The 26,006-nt window shown below is 41.0% G+C and overlaps 1 protein-coding gene across 2 annotated transcripts; it reads right to left on the reverse strand.

Annotated features, from left to right (window-relative positions):
• Positions 1-1,175: 1,175 nt before the first annotated feature.
• Positions 1,176-17,703, reverse strand: sacs (sacsin molecular chaperone). 2 transcript variants are annotated; one of them, XM_076143209.1, is made up of 6 exons: positions 17,673-17,703; positions 17,202-17,348; positions 15,464-16,949; positions 14,811-14,902; positions 13,724-13,750; positions 1,176-13,246 (listed from the first exon to the last, which is right to left on the reverse strand). In XM_076143209.1, the coding sequence occupies exons 1-6, from the start codon at positions 17,686-17,688 to the stop codon at positions 1,698-1,700; spliced, it is 13,317 nt and encodes a 4,438-aa protein (XP_075999324.1). In that variant the 5' UTR covers positions 17,689-17,703; the 3' UTR covers positions 1,176-1,697. The 2 variants fall into 2 exon arrangements, with proteins under 2 accessions (XP_075999324.1, XP_075999316.1); XM_076143201.1 differs by lacking the exon at positions 13,724-13,750.
• Positions 17,704-26,006: the final 8,303 nt, after the last annotated feature.

Consider the following 26,006-nt stretch of genomic DNA (forward strand, 5'->3'; position numbering starts at 1 on the left):
AAGTGCACAATGCATATGTGTAACAGATCCATAGTCTTTGTGCACCACCACGGCAAAATAGTACAATGGATGCCAGCTTCACTGCTCATGGCACAATCTCAGTCCCACTTAGAGAATTCAATAATTTTCTCATTGAGGCCACATTTGATCAAGAATGTACCTGACTGTAATTTTAAAAATTCACGTGGCCCATTTTTGGGTAAGCATGAATATTAAAACAGCAACACGGAGCTCAACCATTTTCAAATTAAACATTTAGCCAAATGTGCCATTTTCTTCTTTCTGCTCCCCCTGCAGGTTGTCTATCCATGTTAGTACCAATGTCAGATTACATTATAGCCAGCTCAGCATTTCTCCACTGCCTTGTTTACAATAGCTAAAACATTAAATAAAATATAAAACCATATGCAATACAAAAATATGGCTATTTGATTTTTTTGTTTGTTTTTGATTTTAATTTTTTTTTTCTTCAATTCAATTCTAGACGTATCACGAAAAGAATATTTTTGGTGACTCTCTTTAGTAAACTAGAAACAAAACTGACACCATTTATTTAAGTGAGGTCTATTCTGCCCTCCTATGGCACTGTGACCATGATGCACAATGATTCAAGGAGATTCACTTGTCTGAATCACCTCAAGCTTGACGTGTGATAAGACAACAGTAAGAATGTGGCCAGTGTGTTAGTCCTCGATGTCAAACAAATGCATGACAAGTTGCATGGCACTATGTATGCCGCCAAAGATAAAAATCTTGTTTCCAAATTATATCAACTGCCCAATGTAGCATTCTCAAACTGGCCATCGCATCAAGAAATAAATCACTCTTAGTTGACTTAGTTATATGTCCAGAGTATACATTCATATGAACAGTGAATGATGCAAAATGGTCACCAAATGTTACTGTGTTGGCATTTTTACAAAGCAAAATGTGACACAGCTATCAATTAAAAAATAGCATGAATGACATGAATCATTTTCCATTCACAGTTGGATATTCCCAAACTGCTGGATGACACAAGTGCTTTTACAAGCACAAGTACAGAGTTTCAGGAAGGTGCTTAGTCCATAAACAAATGGCTATGTTACATAAATTTACATTTTTTTTTACAGAAATTACATGAAATCAACAGTTGAAATACAAAAAATAAGATTTACAAACAAATTTGTTGGACTCGTTGAGATGTCAGAAACACATTGCATGACTGTAATTGCAATTATATTTGCATCTATTTTTCTTTGTTATGCGCATCCTTTAGGTACACTCAACTTTTAATCTGTGGCAGGAAAATATTATATATACTGTATCTTATAAAAGACAAAGTAAAAAAGCAGCACTTTTGTTTTCTAACACAGAGGACACTAAACACGTGGACTTTGGTGAACACAAAGTATTGCTGATGCATTGGTATTTATAGCATTTGCACAAGTGTTTGTACATGTTACAGCAACATCTACATTGAGGCAGACTAATAGGATATGGGAGCCATACATTTATTTATTGTCCTTGGGCCACAATACCACCAACGCAGGTAGAAACTGCATATGTACCATAAGCTGCCAAGAGGATACTTGACTGAAAATATGTACATGATCTGTATTGCACACAGCCACAGATCCTCTATTCACTTTGAGGTTCTATGCATATTTTGACACAATTAACCTTTTTTCATTTTCAACAGCAGTACGAAAGCAGCATTATATTTTGTGCTGTACAAAGGTTTCAAGCTTTATGATAATCCGTGCAGTACATTCCATCACTCTCATGGCGACCTCAGATGTGAATCGATCATTAGGGATCTGTGGAAAGGGCAGGAGGTCAGGATAACGTGTTCTCAGGCTGTCCACGCCATATCCCTCCAAGATCTGAACATCATTGGTAAGTCCTGTTAATTGGGCATTGTACTCCTCCACCTTTTGTGCCAGAGCTGTTGGTTTCACATCTTTGTCTGACTTTCCTCTGACTGCATAGTCAGCAGCTATCAGTGCCAGCTTTGTTGCCAGGTAGCATTTAAAACACACCCACTCATTGGCATTCTTATGCAGATCGTTCCTAGCAGCAGAGTAGTTTGCTCTTGCTTGCCTCAGCCACCTGCGGGCCTCCACTGGGTTTCCTACTGTCTTAAAAGTTGGGGGCACAAAGAAACGGTGAGAGTGTGATGAACCTGCATAGCTAGTGTAATGTTCCCTAAACTGTTGCCTTTCAGATTTATGACTTGTTGCTTCTTGGTTCCACGATGAATAGAATCTTTGAAATGAAAACTTCTCCGAGTGGAAGCGGGAAGAGGATGTGGAGAAAGATCTCCTGGAAGCTCTGTCTGTATTTTGCTGATCAGCCAAAGACTGTTTCTCCATCCTGTTGATCTCATTCTGTAGGTGCTTGAAGACTTCTGTGGCAATGTCCAGATTCTCAGCGTTTTTGTCCGGATGCCACTTGAGATACAACCGGCGAATTATCTTCTTTCGCTCTGTCTCAGGAAGCTTCCAAGCTTGTTCAACCACTTGGGTCACTTCTTTCAAAATCTCAGGCAATGCATGAATCTTTAGCTTTTTTGGAGACTGCTTTTGGGGAGGTGGTCTCTGGTTTTCCTTACCAGCAAAAAGAGGAGGGGGCATTCGTGAACCAGAAGAACGGTTGTCTGGGCTTGTTGGTGGTGGTGAGGCACTGTTGTCCTTCACTTGGTTACTGTCATCCTGTCTTGAGAATTTGTACAAGTCAAGGGAACTGACTATTTTGTACTCACTGTAACCAATGTCAATCTGGAAGCATTTGCCAAGGCAACTGGTGCTGTCTACCTCTTCTCTCTCTACTTCTTGAACGATGATGGCATATGTATAGGTAGGCTGGTAAGACCCATAGATGTCTCCACCCTCAGAGTCTACAAGGTAACCAACATATTCCCCTGGATAAAATACATTTGTTGGATCCATGAGGAGTGTGTGATGTATTTCAGCTGGTATAGGAGTTCCTGGGAGGGGTAGCTCAAGCTTTGAAGGTTCCGTTGAGTCATACTTCACACCAAGATTGTCAAGCTTCTCTGTGATTCTGTAGATGTCATTGCAACCCAACATTGCAATTAGATAAGATGTGTCGGATATCAAATTGTCTGTAGCAGACTTCAGCGTCATAGCCAAAGCTAAGAGAAAATTGATGTCTTTGCAGTCTGAATGCTGGATATAGAGGTGAATCACAGCTGTCCCATATCTCTTCAGGAAGGCAAGTGTCTCACTGCGGCTGTGTGGGATGGGACTACATCCTTTTACTCTTAATGTTGTCTGGAGTTTCTCAAAACAAGACACTTTCAGCCCTTCACAAAGTGCTTTGCAGAGCCGAATGGCTTTTTCCTCATTTACAAGGAAGGCGTTGTCATTCTCGTGCTTCATTATTCTGATAAGTCCTGTGATGAACTGCTCTGATGACAGCAACAGCTGAAGCCGCCCTTGGAGTGAACAAAGAGCTCCAAACTGGCACATTTTTGGAGAATCTTCGTCTAGTTGTTCTTCAAGGATGCTGCTCAACAGCCTTGGCCGTAGTTTCTGTGGTAGCAGCATAATCATCTTTGTGTGGAAGGCATGGTCTTTGCCCAGATAGCACTGGCTCATGTCCACAAGCATCTGAACACCAACGTTACCCTGAATTCTACTCTTGTAGTGAGGGGCATCATCAAACACCAAGCTATTGGATTTCGCTAATCTACCATCATGGCTTGGAAGATAAAATATTAGATCTCGTAGACTCTCAAGGTCTTTGCGGATCTCCACAGGATCATTGTGAAGGGCTTTGAACAATCCTGAAACAACCCTTTTGACAGTTCTCATTTCATTTGGGTCAAGCTGCTTGCCGTCTGAACTTCTGAAAATTCTCCACAGCACTTCAACATACTGTTTAATTGATACAACATCTTCTGTGCCAAGCAACTTAAACAGCTGATGAAAGGTACCGAGTTCAAGTGGTAGTTTGTATAAATAGGGTTTGAAGTCAGATTCGTTGTCCAAATTAATGACAACCTCTTCAGGCTTCAGCAATTTCCAGCCGTCTTCAACCATGACAAAGGCTACTCCACGGAGATGGTACCGAAAATCTCTTTTATCTGCATTGAGGAACTCATAGGTGGACCTTAAAACCTTGTTCCTTGTTTTCACCATTTCATCATCTGGACTTGAGATGTTGCAGATGTTCTTGCAGTTGCTTATGACTTTCTCCAACGGAGGGTCAAGGTTGACACCTAACATTATGAGCACTTGGTCAAGTTGTTCTTGTCCAGTGAGAGTGCTCTCCTCCTGTTCCATTATGCTGGATGGTGTAGCTTTTTCCGGTAGAATTGGGCAAGATGTCCAAAGCAAATGAATGATATCTGTTTGCTTGAATTTTGGATTTACCTGGGATCCACTGAAACGAATGAGAGGCAGGGTGCCACTCATCTCTTGGTACTGTGAATGAAGTCGAATAAGTTCTTTTGGAGCTCTCTCGGGACACAGGAATGGAATCATTGAGAGCTCTTTGAGGAAAGTACCATGGAATAGATCAACCCTCTCATTGAAAATATGATTCAAGAGAATGTCGACAATGGTTTGCGCCTTTTCTTTGGTCCAGCTCTCTGTTTGAGCTTTGACGCTAACCTCTTTTGCAAACTGAAGAATCTGCTGTTGTGACACTTCATGCTTGAGACCTATCTTTCTTAGGAAAGTTATCCACGAGGTATGGCACAATGCCCAATTCTTGGGCTTTGACACTTGCTCAACTTTCTTGAAAAACTCACTGGGTATGAATGACTTTGCAGGTAGCATAACCTCAAAAACCTTTTCTGTGTCGTCACTGAAGAACTTGGTTGGCTTGAGCCTGTTTGAGTAATCATAGATGAATGACAATCCTTCTAATTTCTCATACAGTTGATCTTTCACCACACATGATTCTTCCATTGACAAAAGTCTCTCCTTCAAATAGACAACATGCTCAATTTTTGCACCATAGGAGAGACTTTCAAACTTTGGCAGTAGATGTTTGAGGTACACTTCCAAGTCATCGATTGGTGTGCAGCCGAGGAAACTGTACAGTTCTTTCAGCTGTGGATTGTCAACTAGAAAGGCAAAGGATGCTGTGTGAGCCCATTTTTCAATGTCTGCAGTTGGGATGTTTTTTGCAAGAACGTAGTAGGCCCCATAGTTTGCAATGCTGATGTACCTCCCACTAACTGATTTAAAGCATGGGAGAAGTTTCAAGTTCTGTGCATCATCTTGTGTGAGGTTACCCAAGTTGCAATTGAAATACAACAGCAAAGCCTCAAAGTCCTTGTCAATCAAGTTTTCTTCCTTAAAACTTGATGTTTGAATCATGTATTCTAGAGCTTTCAGAATACCTGATGGGTTTTCAATGTTTGCAGTGTGATGTGCCAGAAAAGACATGATGGGATTCTCTTTCACACAGATTTTGTTCACAGCAAGCTGAATACACCCTCCTTTCATTAGGGTGTGAAAGACTTTGTCATTTTGGCCTTGTGGGAAGATGGCTATGTTCATCAAACTCAAGGGCAGAAGCACATCGTGCTCAGGGATAACCAGCTTTTCTTTTGCCATGAATTTGATTCCTGGTAGCAAAGCCCAATCCTTCAGAATGTCGAGCACTGTGTCAAAACTAGGTTTGATATCCGCCTGATCTTCCTTGAAAGCAATATTCTCACTGATGAAGTTCCATGCACTCTTCAGCCAGGACTCACTTGCATAGGTGTCTCTCCACCTAACAGGGATCCTTGTTCGATACTCTCTTGGGAGAACAGAGCCCAGGAGTTCACCAAAACTGCTGATGTCAAAGATCTTTGCAGGTCCTGCCTTCAACAGGATGTTGCTATACTTCATGTACAACGTATTCATGAACATTTCTTTTCTGGACAAGATCAGGTCATGATGCGTTGTCAGGAACTTTGGTCTCTTGCAATCAAACACCTGAAGCATATTGTCCATGGTTATCAACAGAGGCAAACCCTCAATTTTGATCTGATCCACCTCTACATCTTTGAAGCAGTAGTCAACTAGGAGCTTAAGACTGTGAATGAGCTTGTAGTTTGACTGTTGGAGACGACATGGAAGTTTTCCAACTTGGCAAGTGGTGTCAGGTGATGAAAAAGTGTGAAGAAAGTTGCGCACATCCTGTGGTGTCACATAGCTCACTGGAATCCCTGCATCTTCTAAACACAAGTAAAGATTTGCAGTCTCATCACAGCTGTGAACCAGGTTGAAACCAATATCCAGAAGCAAGGTCTTTAGTCTGTAAACATTTTCTGCCACAGACTTCCTTGAGGTGAGGTTGTACTCAGTGCTTTTTACGTGCTGTAGCTCATCCTGCAGCAGATTGTCAAAAAACGCCCTGCCTTTGTTTGCAGTGGATGTATTTACCCATGTAATGTAAGTGACAGAATGCATGTCAGAATTGTCCATGTGTGGTGCTCTGACCACAGGAAGCACACGCTTCAGTTCAGCATGAATACAGTTGTACGCGGCTTTAACCAGGCAGTACCAATCTGGCTGTATCTCAAGTCTGTTGACTGAAAAGAAGAACAGAAATTTCCGTAAAGTATCTTTAACAGCATGAATTGGTGTTCCTTGTAGTACAGTCATGGTAGGATCAGGACCTGGAAAGTACCGTCGCTTAAGCTGGATCAGCAACTCCACACAAGCAGGGGCAAGCAGTGATGTCATCAAATTGTTATTCCAGTCACTCCTGACTCCTACTCCATTGTCATCTCTCCAAAGGTTTCTTCGAGCAGAGTCTAGGGCAAAGTGCCCATTGACATGAAATGGTAAGCCAGTTTCCAGTGACAGGGGCAAAAAGCAGAAGGCTCTGTGAGGCTTTTTGTAATTGTGGCTGACACATGCAGCAACACCTCCACGTGGAAAGAGAGTTATGTCTTCATTTTTGTGAGCTGAGATCACACTTTTTGAGACAGTTTCAATGTTAGGGAAGCCAGATCTGTTGCAGATCATCCATGTAGTCATGTTACCTTCAGTGTCCTCTATGTCCATTGTGTAGGTTATCTGTTGAACTGGGATAGCACTGAGCTGCTTCTTTTTGGTCACACTATCGACGACTGAGGCATGAAACTGTTTGCGTTTTAGCCGATCGCCATCTGTTATTTTAGCCGTCACAGAATACAGCACTTTGAGTTCTCCTGTTGCATTTTCAATTTCACAGATTGATATTTTCTCCATGTGATTGAGGAACATGAGAAGTTCTGCGCCATCAGTTCTGAGCTTATCCAGAAGGTTTTGAACCATTCTGTCCGAAGCAGGGACAGAACTGATCTCTGATGTCTTTGCCATCTCTGTTGAGCGGATGGGGAATCTGAACATTGTACTACGTTCCAACTTAAAGTGTGCCCCTAAATATAGATTCAGGACATCAGAAAATTGAGATCTGAAATCAGAGTCCAAATCTCTGAACATCCTTCCAGGACTCACAGATGTTGCACCTGGTGCATACTGTGCATGGGGATCAAAGATGCACAAAATGTCATTGCCTGAGATGAATGAGGGGCAGTCAGTGATGTGATAGACAGAATTGAATCCAATGCCATACTGACCAGTTTTGCCTGGATTGGCCTCTTTTGTTCCTCTTCCAAGGTTTTGTATCCCTCTGACATCATCCTCTGTGAAAGGCTGGTTGTTATATACACATAGTGCAGGGCCTTGCATTGGGATCCATTTATCATCAAATATTCTTTCTGTTGGGTGTGTCCTTGAATCAAAAACAAAGTAAATCTCTGTGGCTTTGGCATCATCTGCATTTTGAAGTAGCTCTTTTAGCATTTCTTTTTCAGATGGATAAGCATTGAGAATGCTTTTAATTCTGCTTGTGAGTTTTTCTTTCTGCCCAAACTCACTTCCAAGGGTAGTGAAGCAGACATTGGAAGCATACCTCTCCAAGGCTTTGTGCCGTTTGGGGACTGCACCTAATTTCACAGCAACCTCTCTCGGAATATCCCCATGACAGTACTTCACAGAAGAGTCTCTGACTTTAATCCAAGGACAATCATTGTAGCAGAGGGATTTGGATGGCTGCAATGTCAGGTTAGAGTCAGGTAGCAGAATCTCACTATAATTTGCTCGACAGTACTCTTGATTTTTGTCTCGTATCAAGCTCCATGTTCCTTCACTAATAATTCTCCGACACAGCTGAAAGTTCTCCTCAGTAAGTGCCCTTCGTCCACATTCTTGCTTCACTTTATCCAGAACAGCTGAAAAATCTGCTACTGTGAAACTGGGCTGGACCCCAACATTTTCAAATAGTTCACGGCAGCTATTCCTGTATTTGTTAGGGAGCTGATAAAGGTATGGAGCTGCATCGAAATTCAGGTAGAATGCAACTTTGGAGGGATTAACGTATGTGTTCTCTACCAGAATGGAGTTGAATGTTTTGAGATCCTCCTTTATTTGCTCCTTCGCAGTCTCATCCTGTAGCATCTCTTCATGTAGATACTTATAACAAGCATTTGTTATGTTTTCTTGATACAGCGTGACACCATCAAATGATTGAGACAGTTTCTTCAGTTGACTGATGACCAGTCCAACTGTGGGGTTCCTTATAAGACCAAGACAGTCTTTCACAGCCAGTGTCATTGAGCCACAACCTTTGAAAGAGGGGGAGTTCTCATTTAGGATTGGCTTCATCAGACACACTGTGTCTTGATGTTCAGTTGTGAAGAGTTCTCTTGCAGAAAACATAGTTGAGGGTGGAAAATTATTCCCATGCCATGGTAGGGAAAACCCTGCAGGCCTTGTCAGGAAGGGCAGGAACTTAATGTCCTGTAACTTTTCTAAGAGCTCAACTGCTCCTGGGTCTCTTATCTTTAGTTTCTCATCAATGAGACTGAGCAGTATACTGCTGCGGAAGCAGGCAGCCGTATGATCATTTTCATTAAGATCAATCACAGATTCAGCACGTTCAGTCAGGTCCTCCCATGAGAGATCATCCTTCACCATGCCCAACTGTACAAGCTTCACTAAACACACTGGGTTCAGGTAGTCTTTTGAAGTTCCTTCTGGAAATCTTCCATCATCACCGTTGTACAGTTTAGCCACTCTTCCTTCTGGGTGAATGAGCCTGGAAGGTAACACCAGTTCCATCTTGGGACCAGAGCATGGGATGCATGGAGTTACCCTGAGGATACCTGCAAATTCCTCCACTTTCTCATTCAAAACATAATGCATCAATGGGTCTCGAAGCTCTTTGTCGATTTCCTGGATATGGGGGAAAAAGACATCTGAAAAGAACTGCTTCTCTGTCAATGTGTTTTCCATCAACTTCCCTTTACACCCAGCATCATCAAATCCTTCCTTCACCCAGTCAGGAAGCTCCACGGCACAAAGGTTTTGAGAGCCACTCTTCTTGAGGTATTTCAGGAATATCTTGAAAGCAGCAGGGCCAATGTCTGGCCTACAGAGCAAGGTGTCATCAAGAAATCTGACATATTTGATCGACACCCACATGTTGCCATCTGAGAAAACCTTTGCATGATCACTGTCACCTCCTTTGGCGATTTCTTGGTAGACTCCCTGGCTGACCAATGTGAAGTCATCATGCACATGACTTGGATCAGGCCACGCTGCATAATAGCTGTAGTCAAGCAATTCTCCACTATCGGCCAATGACCGTAACATTGAGAGTGCTGCTAAGTATGCCTGGACAATGACATGTCTCATGAACACTGAGTTCCAGTGTCCTTTCGTGTCAGTCTTCCAGACCTCTTTGCGGTTGGAAGTCACAGCAAAGCAGCCATTGATATGGACTGGTAGGCCCGTTTTGATTCTAAGGGGTAGATAACAAAATACCTCTCCTATTGGGTTGACATTTGTCTTGACTGTCCATTTCCGATTCTCTTCTTCTGAAAGCAGAACAGCTACTCCTCCACAAGGGACCAGTCCTAGCCTTTTTCCACTTTCACCCAAGGAAAACTTGAGCGCTTCAGTTGCATCCATACATGAGCAAATTAGCCAGTTGGTGACCTCAACTGCCTTTGAGGGCATTTCATCTGTAAGTCTTCTTGTTTGGATACCTTTTGCAGCCATCTCAAAGTACTGGTTAGGATCTTCCTCTGAACCTCTGAACAGTGGGGAGTGGAGATCAACAATACGTTTGAACACATTATGAAACTCCTCCACTACAATTCGTATGATGCAGCCGGACTTGGGTACATCAGCAGGAACCCTGTTGGTGCTTGCTACCTTCTTCATGAATTTTGCTGCAGATTTCAGAATGCTCAGAGGTCCATAGGACGCTTTGGATGACCACACACTTTTGTTGATGGTGACAACATCTTGGGCTGAAGCTGGATTTGGTTCCTCATATTTCAGGTATTTCAGGACCATACTTCCAACATGCTGAGTGAACAATATAAAGCGATGGCCACATATGCTGAACTCGTCAACAAGAGAATAGATGTCTGTGGTGTTATAGTAGATGCTGCTGATTTCACTCGCTGAGGCTTCATGCTCTGTTCTGAATGGGAGTCTGAACAGAGTTCCACTGTATTTGTATGGGGACTCCTGAGCAAGAGGAAGCTGGCAATTGAAGACATTGATGAAAGGTTTGAACTGGTTGGGGAATTTTCTCAACCTTTTCTGTTGTTTGCTCCAGTTGATTTTGATCCCTGGATTGGACCTGTCTCTGATGTGCTTGCTGATGTGATTGATGTTTGGGTCAAACATGATCATGAACTCTCTGCTCATTATGATGGGAATATCAGTGATGTGATATACTGAGTTGAAACCCAAGCCAAATTTGCCAACTTTGTCTGCTTCACATCGTTTCACGGAACCCCCCAACCTTGTGATGTTCAAAAAGTCTGTGTCTGAGAATACAGCATTATTAAAAGACCACAGCGAGGGGCCATGGCTAACAATCATGCCAGGGTCAAGGAGATTCTCTCGCATGTCACTGTTTTTTCTCATGTCAATAAGAAAACTGCACTCTGTTGCACTTGCATCGTCAGCATTCTGAAGAAGTTCTTTGAAAATGTCAGCTACAGAGGGATATTCTTCCAGAATATTCTTTATTCTCACTGTTAGAGGTTCTCTTTGGCCCGATTGCTCAAATCCAAGGTTCTCTGGGTTTATCAGCCTTGTGCTCAGACAAGGTACTTGTAGCCACTCAGCAGTTTTCATGGGAATGTCATCATGGATTAATATAATTGGCTCTGATGCATCTTCCAGCAAGTCATTCAAATCATCCACTTTGATGTCGCAGTAGGTGCATTCATGAATGGGCTTCATGGCTAATTTGTTTGGGTCCTTGTAAGACAGGATAGGAACATGCATGTTAGTTTCCACAGCTATTTGATTGTTGTACAGCCATCTCAGGATGTTAACCAAAAGTAGGAGATCATGTTTGCTTTCCTCCCAGGTTATTTCACCTTGACATCTCTGCCGAACGGTGCTGATGACCTCAAACACGTGACTTGGGACAACTTCTTCAACTGAGCCACAAAACTTGAAAAGTTTGTGAAACTTTCTGATGGTCTTTGGTAAGGAGTACAGGTAGGGCTGCAAATCTAGGTCAGGGATGGGTTTTAGCACTGTATGAGCCGGTGATGAGAATGCCTTCCCTGTCCACACCCAATCAAAAGGAAGTGACTTCATTGCTTCTCTTGCATCCTCAAGATGAGCCTGCATAAAAGCATAAATCTCAAAAAGGATCTGCTGGAACTGATACCAATCCTCTGTGGTGAATGCTTGAGATTTGTGCCAGTCATTCACTGCTTTCAGGTGCTGTAACACTTGATCCACCTGTGGCTCTATAGTTAGCTTTAGTGCCTTCTTCATACCTGTAGATGTGTGTTCAACCAGTGCTACTGATGATCCCACAAGCACCGCATGAGATATATCGCACATGTCAGACAGAGAACAGATGTTGACTGTATCTCCCATCCAAGCAAGAGATTTTGGGTATGTCAGAGGTCTTTCTTTACAAACAGGTACCCATTTCAATTTGAGTAATGATGCTTGTGCATCAGCTGATTTAATCAACTTGGTTTGTCTGTTGAGAATCTGTAGCAGTGTTTTTGCCTTTTTGATTATTAGGTTCCACTCAGGTTGTTTGCTGCTTTGTAACTCCTCTATTTTCTTCGCCACATGGAGTACATCTTTTTCACCGAGCTGCACTTCATTTCTGAGCCCCAGCTGCCTCAGTGAATGAAGAATATCAGGGGACGATGTGAATGTACTGGTTGGAAACCTGGTTTTCTCTTCCATATAGAACAGATTCTGTAGAATCTCCAGGTCGGGATCAAAGAGATCTGAGGGAGTGACTTGCTTTCCGGAGGACGACTGAACACATTTCAGAGAGGATAGCCATCCAATCACAGCAGAGTTTTCATTCTTTAGAAATGACAGATGTTTAAGTGCCCAAAGCATGATTTTGGTTATTTCATCATCAGAGTAGAATCCCTTCTCAATATCCCGAATGATCATCCTCAAACATTCTGTTGTTTTCACTTGTTCAACATGAAGCATCTTGATAAGGCGGATTGATTCCTCATCACGGCAACCCACAAGATTTAAGGACAACTTCACATCGGGTGGATACTTTGCAGTATGATGTAACGCTCTAGCTCCTCTCAGTGATGTAAAGGCTGAGGATCCTTTATCAGCCCCCAATTTCTCAAAGATGGAAAGCTCAAGCAGGATGTGCTTTTCCCTTTCTGTAACATCAGAGAGTCCTGCCAGAAAGATTCTGAGTGTAATCTTCTCTTTGACTGTGAAAGAAGCGACTTGGTTTGCTAATCGTTGTGTTGACATTCTATCCATGATCTGCAGCAGCATACTGGGAGACACAGGATGGATGTAATTCTTTAGTAGTGGGTGCTGCAAACATGAATCCAGCTTTTTTACCACGACTGCTCCAAGCTTTTCCATGGTGTCAAGAAGGCATTCAGAAAGTGGGGGCTCTTCTTCTTCCACGAGGATAATGGGGGATGGAGTTCTGAGACGCAGGAGCTTGACTTTGTCTTTGCTTTCCTCAAGTGGCACAAGTGGGATCAAAGGCATGTCTTCAAAGGTACTTAGGTCATCAGCAAAATAGATATACAGATGCTTCCAAACCATCTTTAACCAGCAAAATAAAGGGTGCTTCATCTCTCTGTTACCCGATTCCCACTGGACAATGAAGTCTGTACTCGGCCAGGCTGCTGACAGGATCTCCTTGATGAGTCGAGCTGATCGATCAGGATTTAGCAGTTGTAGCTGAGTGCAGGGTCTTCCTGTTTCAATTAAAAACAAAACCTAAATCAGTAAACAATCACTTATTATATGTGCTTTATGTGTTAACTCTCCAAAACCATAAGTCTGGATTTGTTGTTATGGCACATTAGTTGTTTCCCAAATCTTTTTCCTCACAGTCAGACCCATGCAGTCTCAGAAGAGGATTGCAGTTCTCTGAGTTGGGCATCACCAGCCCACAACTTTCACTTTTCTCAATTTGGTCTCAGGGTTCAGTTAACATTTGCAAACACAGCAATTCAGTTTTCATAATTTATACATTTCAACACATTAAGGACATGCAAGCACACATATTTCTATAGATTATGCACACCCACACACACTAGGTGGTCAAAGAGACTGCAGCAGTATGACGATGCAAGTCAGGAAAGTACTGCTGTTACCATGGCAAATAAAACTTGCATTGATTTGGGTTAATAGTAAAAAGGACCAACATTTGACACCAACATATTACCTACCTGAGCACCCCCAAAGATATTGTTGCACTGGAATTCAAGTGACAGATTTGGGAGATTTTCAGCATTTTACTATGATCATTTCATTTCTAAAGTTCTAGAATCCAAATTGATATTTGAAGATCTACACATACTGGATTACATATCAATAAAAAAACAAGTAGCATATGTAAGGCTTTGTCACATAATACATAAATTCATGATTTACAACATGGTAAATATATATTCTCTCATTACGTATGATAAACCTAACATAGATTTTATTCTCACATCATGTAAATAACCCACTTCAAACCATGCACAGTACTATGAAGGACCAAGAGTTTGCAGGTTTCAGTTCAATTTAATATAATACTACAATACTACAATATCTGAATTCACAGATTAGCATCGTCAACCAGATTTAATTCTGCTGGTGTGGTTTTTGCTGCAACTGAACATATGCAGACATCGAGCTATACCAAAAAAACAGTTTGGTTCTTTGGAATTTCAATCTGCACTGATTTCTTCTTTCACTATGGTAGTATTGATAGTATGAATACCAGAGCAGAAAAACAGAATTGCTGTTGAACTTTACTCAAGCTCGTTTATTTAGCTTTAACCTTTCTTTATGGTTTTCCAACATGCCATCAGCTCATAAAGTAGGAAATGATTTGGTAATATAAACCCAGCGTTTTCATGATAAGTGGGGGTTGGGTTGGCTTTTAGATAGATAGATAGATGGATGATCTAATAGCTGCGGTTGCAAAGTATCCTCATCCATGAATCAGTATGCTCATTATCACCCTGCCCTTTTTAGTACTTCACACACACATACTGATGATAAGTCATCCATCCGCTGTGTGCCAGATTTAATGCCTGCGGGCACTGCAGGACAGGAAGGTGACCCAATGTTGCTACAACACAGTTTCATAACCCACATGGGGTCAGCACTTCAAACTGTCACACTCAGGACCTGGTCAGTGCCTTGGTTATAGAGTAAAATTATGCCCCCTTTTGTGTAGCACCTCTGAGTCAAAGGTTATGATAATTAGAGCTGTCAAAATAAATCAAAACATGAAAGTCCTTCTTAACATATGAATATGATTACCTCTGCTTTTGGCCGCATTCTTCAGGCTGTTCATTACTGATGGTTTGATGCTCTCCAACACAAATCGACCCTCAAGTCCTGGGTACAGAGACCTCAAAACAAAAGACAAAAGGTTAGATATATTGTATAATACAATCATTTATCACAGTGGCCAATTAGTGGGCAGGGTCCTGAGTTAGGAGTTCTAAAATAAAAGTGAATTCTTTCGTTGTCACTCTCCCTTTAACTACCTTTGTCAGAATGCTGACCTTTGAGTATTAGAATGAATGAATGAATGAATGAATGAATGAATGAATGAATAAATAAATAAATAAATAATAAATAAATAAAAACATACATACATACTATAATATAATATAATACAATATAATATAATATAATATAATATAATATAATATAATATAATATAATATAATATAATATAATATAAATAATTCTGATTTTAAATGTTGGATTTTAATCTCAGAATCTGCAGAATGAAATAATAGAAGTGAAGAAAAGAAAGTTAAAAGAATAAATCAGTAAAGAAGTAAATTAATAGAAGGATTTATAGATCAGGGTAAATGTAGGCTACATAAAAGGGAAAATCAATGATTGTGCAATTTCAACAACAAATTTTACTGAAATAATACATGATTTTGCTTTGTCTGTACCTGGGGTACTCCTCAGATGAAATGTAAATGGAATCCTTCTCACTGACAGAAGATGAAAATGTGGTAAATGTCTCATCTTGCAGTGGCAGGAGCTCCAGTCCTATGAGGTCACTGTAACAGGCATCACTAAGTGCAAACTCCAGCAGCAGAAGTTTCTCCTGTGGGGGACCTTTGTGTTTACACTTCCTGAACACCTGCCGCAACAAAGATGGTGTCACCTTCTTCACTTCGTTGGACTCAGTCATGTAGGCAGACAAGACAGAGGCCACAGCTGCAGGCACCTCAGCCACCTGCATTCCTGAGCTTTGGAGGTAGTTGATTACAGTCTCTGAAATGTCCTTGTCTATGTCCAGCTCTGAAAACACAGACTGGTCTACCCGGATCCATCTTTCACTGAGGGAAAATATGACTTGCTGCTGCAACAAATCCTGAAACAGCAGCTCCAGTATGGGTTTCCACCTGGTCTTGACCCGATTAGGGTCTGGCCAGGCTTCATAGGTCCCCCTGGGGGACAGTGGGAAATCTTGGTCCTTTTTTGTCTGTACCCTTTTGATAGCCTCTGTGATGAGAGTGAAGTAAGCATTAGGGATGACAGTGATGATAAGTAGCTCATTCCACAGGGCTGCTGGATCTCTCCACTGGTCCACCTCCCGCCACTTGATACTCCTACGATTGTCTGTGAGACCGAAGAAGCCACTGACATGTACTGGAAGCCCTGTCTCACTCTCCTCCCCAGGGGGGAGAGGAAGGAAGCAGAAAGCTCGTCCTGAGAAACCAGATGTGGCACCTTTGTCTTGTCTATTGATAAGGGTGAGAGGCAGGGCAATGCCAATGGTTGGCGTGAACTTCAAGTCTTCTGCCAGAGAGTCCAACTCTGCACTCATCCCTCGTCCTCCAACTCCATTGCATACCAGCCATGTCATGTTCTGGGTTTCTTTAGTTGTTTTATCCTGAGTCTCAATGTTGACCTGGTAAGTCACACATGTGACAGTTGAGCTTTGAACTCCATTACTGTAGCTGTCGATGGCCTGACCCAGTGTCTTTAGTGCGTTGGGTCTTTCTAGTTTATCCTCAGTGTTCTCTGTTGCTGTGACCTGAAACAGCATGCGTTCTGTACCATCAGACTCACGAACATGCAGGGAGATTTTCTGAACGCTCTTCAGGAAGAGGAGCACTGTATCTGCATCTGCTTTGAAAGACTCAAAGAGTTCCAAGACCTTTTCTTTGTTGTAAATGTTGACACTAAGTTGTGAGGCCGTCGTGCGGAGTGGGAAGCGGAACAGCGTTCCAGGAAAGCTGCCTTCCTTGATGGTTTTCCGTGAGCTCTCAAACATCCCAACGTAAGGGGCAAACTGGTCTGCAAGTTCTGCGATCTCTTTAGTGTCGGTCTTCAAGTTCCAGCACTGTCCAGACTCATTCACCCCAAACAGGGTCTGGTGAGGGTCCAACATGGCTATCTGGTCTCCGCTGAATATACTGGGAACATCTGAACCATTGAGAGGAAAAGCATGAAGATATAAATGAAAATCTGAAATATTGTTCATTCTACAGCATTTAAAATTCAAGTTAGTATTTTATATATGCATCTCAAAGGCAATATTGCAGAATCCCAATTATTTTTGTAATTCTTAGAATTACATGTCACACAATTAACCTAAATAATGTTTACACAATCTCTTTAACTTACACAGAAATAACATTTAGATGAAAACACAAGATGCAAATAAACAGTTCTTACCTGTAATGTGGTACACAGAGTTGAACCCGATTCCAAATCGTCCAACCTTCAAGGGATCCTCTCTCTTCCTGCTTCTTGCAATCTCTTGGATGCCATTCCAGTCTTCCCCAGTGAACACAGCATCATTGTACACATACAATGCTGTACCTGCAACACACAAAGTTAGAATCAGATCAGGAAATATAAGTCTTACTTGACTGCTACCGTAGAACCTATGCACCAAAATATGACAGGTGATCTAGGACTACATACCCTTTAGAAGTACTAAATACAAGTGAATTAAATAAATGAAAACAATGCATTAGATAATTAAACTCTGTAGTAAAGTTGGCTTTTCATGTTCCCAGCTCACAGGGAGCTCTGAGCAGAGCGACAGAACAGAAGCTCAAGGGTACTTCAGCAGTTCAGCTGGTACAGTCTTACTTGTGACTGGGCTTTACTGCTGTACTTTGCTGCTTATTTATTACTAACCTTGATACTGAGCCATGTTAGGTGACCACAATGACTCCACTCCATACTCTGTCTCATCATACATAAACTTGACTTCTTTGGCTCCTGCATCCTCTGCATTTTGAATCAGCTCCTTCAAAGTAAAGGAGACAAATGGTTATGAAGGTAGGTGGCCTTTTTAATGTTTTTTTTAGTTAATGTGATGTCCATGGTGACACCCAGTCGGTTTGTGGAGGATTTGACAGGAAACTGAGTACAGACATTGGTGGGAGGCTCCTGTCAGACTCTAACTTCTAAAACTGGTCATCTACAGTAGCGGCATATTTGTCATGAAGTAAATGTATCTGGGCTTTTGTGCATAAAATCCAAAGCGCATTAAATCTGTTTAAATTTACTACTGCCCTTGCCTGGGAGAACTCTCTACTGCCTGTTCACCAAGTCATTTACTAATAGAGATTGCACAAGTTTCCTGAAGTGAAATAATTTATCTATGTAGATTTTAGGGAATTACATAAACAGCCAAGTGGTTCACTTTCATAAAATGGGTGGAGACCATTGGTTTTATTTTTCACAGTGTGAGTTATGTAAGTGGGTGAATCTTATGCGTCTCTTCACCATAACACCACACACCCCTGTCTTCCTCATCACCCACTCAACTTCAGTAAAAAAGATGTTATGGCAAATTGAACGAATGCTATGTTAGTCTATCCAAATGTGTCTGTGAAAATCTGTATCACTAGAGACTTACTTTCAGAATCTGTCCACCTTCTGGATACCTCCTCAAAATATCTTTCAGGAACTCGACTAATGGTGGTGTAGTCTGTCCAAACCTCCCTGTAAAATTAGGTTGGATTAATGTGACTGTCCTGAGAATCTAATTATTGTTGTACAGCGTTTGGTGGTTTTAACTTTACCTCCTCCTTTTAGTCCTCTGCTCTCCAGGGTGATAGATACTTCAGGGCTCCCATTTGGCACCAAGGTCCCAATTTGCACACCGTCATCCAGCTAGAAGGGTTGATATGGAGATAGAGCATACTTAACCAAAACAAGAACAGATTTTGCTGAGGAAAACAAATTAGCATGGGCAACATGATTATCTCTCCATAAACTGTTAATTGTGTGACTCCCTCTACTCATCAAACATTTTTGAAAGCCAACAAGAGCTGAACAGTGACAGCATATTAATGACAGCTTAAACAATTACAGTGTCATCTAAAAAGAATCATGTATGCTTTGATTTTTGATCCCGGCTCCTGTAAATCCTTTGTTACTGATCACGTATGTGTGATACACAATCTGTCCCTGATGGGTCTGTAAGAATCAATACAGCAGGCAGCCACAGACCCAGCACCACACGGGATACTGCTGCTGCTGCGGTTTGGGGCTCTCTAAGGTGAAACCCTTATCTGCTCTTTCCCCCCACCAACTGCACTCAGCATTCCTTGCATATGAACGTAAAATGAGCCCGACACAACGTCACTGCAGCTTGCTATGGTCATTTATACTATAAGAAGAGGAGGAATTGTGATTATTTCTTTAACAGGGGAGGGTGGGGGTTCCATTTAACATTGTGAGGCAAAGGTAATTTCAGAATCTCTGTCTGGACATGACAGACGTGAAAGCACAATATTTCTTATTAATCTCATCAGAATCTAGTCTAACAAAGATGACTGTGCAGTATTTAGCTTACATCTAAGTGGTTTCCCTCATTTGACAACAGGGCTGAAAGACTCAGACGTTTACACTGAAGAATGTTTTAGAAAAACACTGCAAAGACACTAAACTCATTACTGCCTTTCAGTGTGTCTTAAAGCATGGCACAACGGATCTGGGCACACTGCCACCTCCATCAGGCTGATGCAGACGTTAAATGGCATCAGGCTAGAGCTCACACCATCTATTTACTGAGCAGGACTCGTTGGAAATATCTTTTATCATATTTTCTAGTATATTTCTTACAATCCTTCAAAATCCACAGAAGCCATGAGTCAATTGTTTTAGTATCGAAATGTTTGGTGCAACACCTTGAACATGCCAGTCCAAGGTGTTGGTCTTGGTCTTGTTGTGCATGACTTAGCTGCAGCTAAGTTCTGCACATGAGGTCAGAAATGTGCGAGCACTGACCACCACCTGCTGCTATCTATCAACTGAGCCCTAAGATAGGAGGTCCATTGCAGTCATGCCAGGCCATACACCCACATAGATCATTCCCAAACCACTACAGGACCAACTGTAGCTTCAGCTTTAGGAATGACCAATTCATTAATTTAGCACAATTGACTTTGTTCCAATTAAGATAAGGATATCTTTAAGATAATTAGGCTAAAAATACCATATGTTAGGGATGTTTATAGCTCTGCCATATTGGGTATAACTAGATATCGATTATTTTTGTTCAGTGTGCAGAAAATGTTTAATACGTCATGATTGCCTTAAGTATGTTGCTCACCGTGTGAGTCACAAAATTTGAGGCTAACACAAACAGAAATCTGAGCTGAAACCTTGTTTAAAACCACTGCATTATGGATCATCATGCTGAACTCATCAGTCATAAGATCCGGCTATGAACAAAACAAATCTGGTGTTTACAGGAATACAAAAACCACTGACTTGGCTTAGAGCATCATGAACAGTGGAGACACTGTTTAAGGTCAGTGTAACAGAATAAGTGCTGTGTCTGCTGACAGCCATTGGTAAAATGGGACACAACTACTAAACACGGAACAAGGTGGCATACTAAATACTGAATACTAAACCTGTGCACACTGAGTAATACTATAATCCTCTGAAACAAACCTTGAAAACTAAATATACAACATTAAGCAAGCGCTGACATGCTTTGTGAGATAAATCTGATCATATCAAATACACAGAAAAATAATGAACAAGCAGCCAGAAAAGGGAAAACTACTCACACACACTCACACACAACCAAGTGGTTAAAAGAAATTTTGATGTTGCAGATGTGTTTCGCTGCCGATGCACAGTCTACATATTTGCCAGTCGTACATTTTGCAGGTGTCTTCACCCTGCTGTAATGAGGTAAACACCTACCAGCCTCCCATTGTGTGTCAGCCGTTGCTCTCTGACAGGCAGGTTTGTCTCCTCGTACACAAACCGCTTGATATCTTCAACAAATGTAAAAGGAGAGACCTGGTAGGACCTGGGGCCGATGTACTCATGACGGACTGTCACCCGTGGCAACCTGAAAGATATATATTATTTGATATTTCTTATGTTCCAGCAATTAAATTCATACACACATGCAACAATTACGAGTTTCCTGACAGTTCTTACTTAAACAGCAGAGAACAATGTGTCAAATTGTATCTATACTCAAAATGGTTGAAGAGTTTGGCTTCCTGTCATCATTGATTGTTTAATTTTGGAAGAAACATGAGAGTGGACACCTCATCATGTCCATCCTTTAATGGTCCATTAATGGCACAGACATCTCCTTTATCAATCATCTATATTATCTGGATTTCAGACAGTCTTCACTCTTGCTGCATTGACGCGCAGCAGCGAGACTGATAATTAAGATAAATAAAGATAATTTGTATGTTAACGCCTACAATATTAGTCATTACCTGCATGTCCTGGCTGCTTTGTTTGGTTGTTTGTAATAGAATAATGGATAAGGTAGACTCAGTATATGTTAAATCATTTTATATATGTATTTATTGATTGTTAAAGCTACAACGTTACTGTTACAACCTCTGCAAACAAGGTTACGTATGTGCGATTGATAGATTGACTGACCAAACTTGGTGGCAGGGTGGTGCATGGCTAAGGGAGGAACCTATTACATTTGGGGCAGATCCAGGAATCAATATTTTCATCATTTTGCTCTTCTCTTTTGTTGCTGCTTTGCTTTGCCAACCATACTTTATTGCTGTTCCACCCTCTACAAGCGGGCTGCATTGATATATAAGGGGATAACATTGATCTTTCTGTAAGTCGAGCCTAAAAGTAAGCAGCACATCACCATGTTTAATTGATCTGGCAAAATATTGTTGCTTATTCAGCAGTGGACCCATGCAGCCAAGTCCACAGTGGTGCTTTCTGGTCTTCAAAGTGGGTGTGGCAGCCATCAGGATACATAAAACAAACCCCCCCAGTCTGTCCTGACCTACACTGAACCTTATGATAAAGCAAATACAGGACTGAAACTGAAATAAATAAATAAATAAATAAAATACATGTAGTTTTTGTCACCGGTTGTTTATTTCTCTCCAGCTGCAGATCACAATGAGAGGACATATTCAAGTGCTGCTTTATGTTACTGCTAAGAATATATGACACGAGATAATAAACTTACCACGGGTTTGGACAGTTTTCCATCATGTTGTTGCTCTGTGTCCCACCACACACACATTCATTGGACTATCTTCTGCACCGGGCGGAGGAAAACACCCGGAAAACGACTGTAGCCAAGAAGAAAACCGTTATTTTCCTCCAAACACCTGCCTGTCCTTAGTCTCTCTATGTTAGCATGGTTAGTTTGAACCGGCAGTGCTTTAGTTTGTAGTCCAGCACAGTGTACCACGCGTTGGGCTCCAATATTGTTGTGAGAATGGCTAAGGAGCTTTCTTTTAAACCCTGAACAGATAAAGACACTTACTTGTATCCTTCATTCGGCTCTCCGCTCCGACGAAAAGATGACGCATTTTACGGTAACCGCAGTTCCTGGAAACAATAAAAGCAACAATAGCAAGTGACATTGTTGATTCAGTCAAACATAGTGACTCCTTCAATGGCCATGTTCTAATAATAATGAATTACAATGATGGCAGAGTGTCGGGACGAAGCGAGAGCATTCACTCCACATGAGTTCCGGCTTCGTTTTCGTCTGGGATCCTTTTCTTTTTTTTTGTCTCTAAACTATACACGTGTACCAATATCAACACCTGTGTCGCAGCAGAAACACTTATTTCATTTCGTGTATTTTATTATGTATCTAATAAGATTCTGGCAACGCTGAGAGACTTACTTACAGATGCCGGAGAGGAATCATTCTTTGCGCATGCGTACTTACAATATCACGACCGAAAAGTATTTGCATGACTTGAACCAGCGTTAGTAAAACGACATTCATTTAACGAATTAAGTACGTAAGAGTGAATTCAGTTGTGAAATGCATTTCCCAAAACTCAGGACAAAATTATTCCAAAAAGTAACTACAAAATTGATTAATGGGAAAATGTCATTGTCTTACTAATAACCAGCTTTGCAATCATAGTCCTTAAATATATATCGCATCTCCTGAAATCTCCAGAAACTATTTTTTTATCTGGACATTGTAACATTGTGCATACGTTTTGGCAATAATTTCATTCTCATATTTTGTTAATGAACAGCTTGTAAATTTTAACTTAACGGGGAGGCAGTGGCTCAGTGGGTAGAGCTTCCACTTGGGAACCGGAGGGATGCCGGTTCGAGCCCCTGCCGAGGCGCCCCTGAGCAAGGCACCGAACCCTCAATTGCTCCCCCTCTGCGAAGGGTGGTAATGTAATGTAAGTCGCTTTGGATAAAAGCGTCTGCCAAAAGATTGTAATGTAACATATGTCTATTTGCAGCAATATAACAAAAGTGCTCCATGTATTGGCAGCTATGCTCCCTATTCAGTTCTGTCATATTTCACAGAATTAACTCAAATGGATTTTTAGCTCCAGGTTTACATTGATGAATTGTATTTGTGTGCCATTGTGCTTTTGTCATTTTTTTTTTAAATTAATTACTATTTGGTTGTTCTCACATCATGCATATACATGATCTTGTCCTACTATTTGTTCAACAGAGTTCTGGAAATAAAAGTATTACATGTGCCTGCAACATATTAAAGGAATTTTGTCTGATAGGTTGCTGTAATATCCATCTGATGCATTTCTTGTTGAATGCATTTGTTAATATATCTAGAGTAAATATTAATCACGTTAAAGTCACAGGTTATTGGGGGATTAAGAAGCACTGAGCTTCATTAAGACTTGTTCTATTACTATATTTTCTGCATAAATGTGCCTTGGAAAATAAGAGATGTCTTCCTGATGCAGATGCAGTCATGCGGATGAAAACCTGAAAGTAAATTAAATTAAGCACGTTTGAATGACGCACACAACTTTGACAAGGCAACTTTTGTTTCACTTTTGTTTAAATATAGCCTAAATAATCAAAAGACAAAGGCTTCAATTCTAAAATTATTGATGGTTGTATGACTAAAAATTACTCACAAAAAATCTTCAATCTTTAATACAAATGCCTGATTACATAATAAAAGCTATCATCTTTGTATTTTTTATACCCAGTCTTCACTATCATCATAACCTGTCCATTGTATTCCTGACTGGAGAATTCATCATTTCATATTCAGAGTTCCTATAGCTACAAAAACCTTAAGTATGTAGTCAACGTCATGACCTGGCACTATAGTATGCAGTAAACACCTGCACTAACACCATCTATCTGATCATCCTGCTGAAATCTGGCATTCAGTCAGTGAAGGGAGGATGGGACCACATTGCGATCCAAGATGCGCACATCAACTTTGTAGGCCAGCAGCAGCCAATGATGGATGCTGACTACCTTGCAGAAGTCATTCTGGAGCCTATCGGATTACAGTGAGAGCCACCGACACAGAACAAACCTCTGCATAATCCTTCTAATGTGAACTATTGTCGGGTGGTGCAATGCTTTTGACACAACCTTTTAAACATGACATCATTCCCTGAAACTCCAGCACTTAACAATACAGTATAAGCCTAGTTAATGATGAATATAAACATGCTCTCACTGACTCATATGTCCACCCTTTGCAGATAGAGCAGCAGCCCTATAGCACGACAGATTTCAGATGGAAAACACAAAGCATCATGGAAATTCTGCAGCTGCAAGGACCTTTGAAAATAAAAACAACATGACTACAAAATATCACAAACTACACTAAGGTCAACTGAGTATCACGAGCATGATTCAGGACTTCTGCAGACAATTCAGACCCCCCCCCCCCCCAGGCCTGATTTCCACCCCAACAGGACAAGCATGCCTCATCCTAGCAAACTTTACATGTCATCACAACATAAATATCTCCCAGCAGGACGTTATCACCCCATTAGCCTGTGTCTTTAATGCCGCAGTGGAGAGAGAGCGAGAGAGAGGGAGAGAGAGAAGGGGATACTCACGTTGTGAGAGCAGCATCAGTGCGACACCTCGGTCCTGTCCTCTGCACCGGATGGGAACCTCAGCAGTCCCGTTCAAAACACAAATAGGAGTCCATCTAACCAGGACACTGCATAGACTGAGTTTGAATTAATTACCCTCAAGATGAAATGTGTGTGAGAGTCCAGAACACACCCGGACTGGAGTTTCACACTGCGGGGTTTAACGCACAGGTCTCTTAAAGCGACAGGACACACGCAGCTGAGACAGGACGTTACGCTGCCTCATATACAGAAGGGAGGGTATGATGTGAATAGAATAGAATAGAATAGAATAGAATAGAATAGAAAAACAAGGAATTCACAGATTCATAGAATTCATTTTGATTTTGTTTTGATTTTTTATTTATATCTCGCTTCATTGTGCGTTACAAGTAAATAAATAATAAACAAACCAAAATAAATGTACAGTTTGATTGATTGCCTGCAATGTAAAACTAAGTAACTAACTAACTAACTAACTAACTAACTAACTAACTAAATAAATAAATAATGATAATAATAATAATGATAATAATAATAATAATAATAATAATAATAATAATAATAACAATAATAATAATAATTGTTAATAATACCAGTACTACTAATACTACTACTACTACTACTTCTACTAATAATAGTAGCAACAATAATAATAATAATTATTATTATTATTATTATTATTATTATTACGATACATGTTTGAAAAAATAATTCTGTTTTTGCATTTGTGTCCATATAGAAGACACAACTGATCAAAAAAAATACAAGCATTGGGATTTATTGCACAATGTATGTGATTTGTCATAGCAGGACAAGCATACATGTAACTACTAACAGTAATTAACATGCACAACACCGGTGCTCCAACAGTGTAACACCGAGACAGAACGCAGCCACACTCCTCTATGTTCTCCTGAGGTTCCGTCACTGCACATCTCTTGATGGAGACATTTGTCTGAAGCTCCACGTCCTCTGATAAACCACGACAGTAGATGGAGCCATAATAAAGTCTGTATTACTCATGACTTCAACTGTAGTATGTACCACGGTCGCTAGATGGCGCTCATAGGCTAATAGTGCACATATCCGTCATTTCCAGCAGATTTAACCCACCGTGTGAATTTACGAGTGTCAAATATTTCATGTTTGCATGATA

The sequence above is a fragment of the Genypterus blacodes genome, unplaced genomic scaffold (genome assembly GCF_046128005.1).
Source record: "Genypterus blacodes isolate CSIRO-AG114 ecotype Tasmania unplaced genomic scaffold, CSIRO-AGI_Gbla_v1 ptg000003l_1, whole genome shotgun sequence".
Taxonomy (NCBI): domain Eukaryota; kingdom Metazoa; phylum Chordata; class Actinopteri; order Ophidiiformes; family Ophidiidae; genus Genypterus; species Genypterus blacodes.

What these genes read in the sequence shown, in the direction of transcription:
- sacs (XM_076143209.1), bottom strand. An exon ending in TCATCTGAGGAGTACCCCAG is followed by an intron (nt 14,903 to 15,463) that starts GTACAGACAAAG and finishes TTTTGTTTTGAG; the next exon opens with GTCTCTGTACCCAGGACTTG. An exon ending in GAATGCGGCCAAAAGCAGAG is followed by an intron (nt 13,751 to 14,810) that starts GTAATCATATTC and finishes CTTGAATTCCAG; the next exon opens with TGCAACAATATCTTTGGGGG.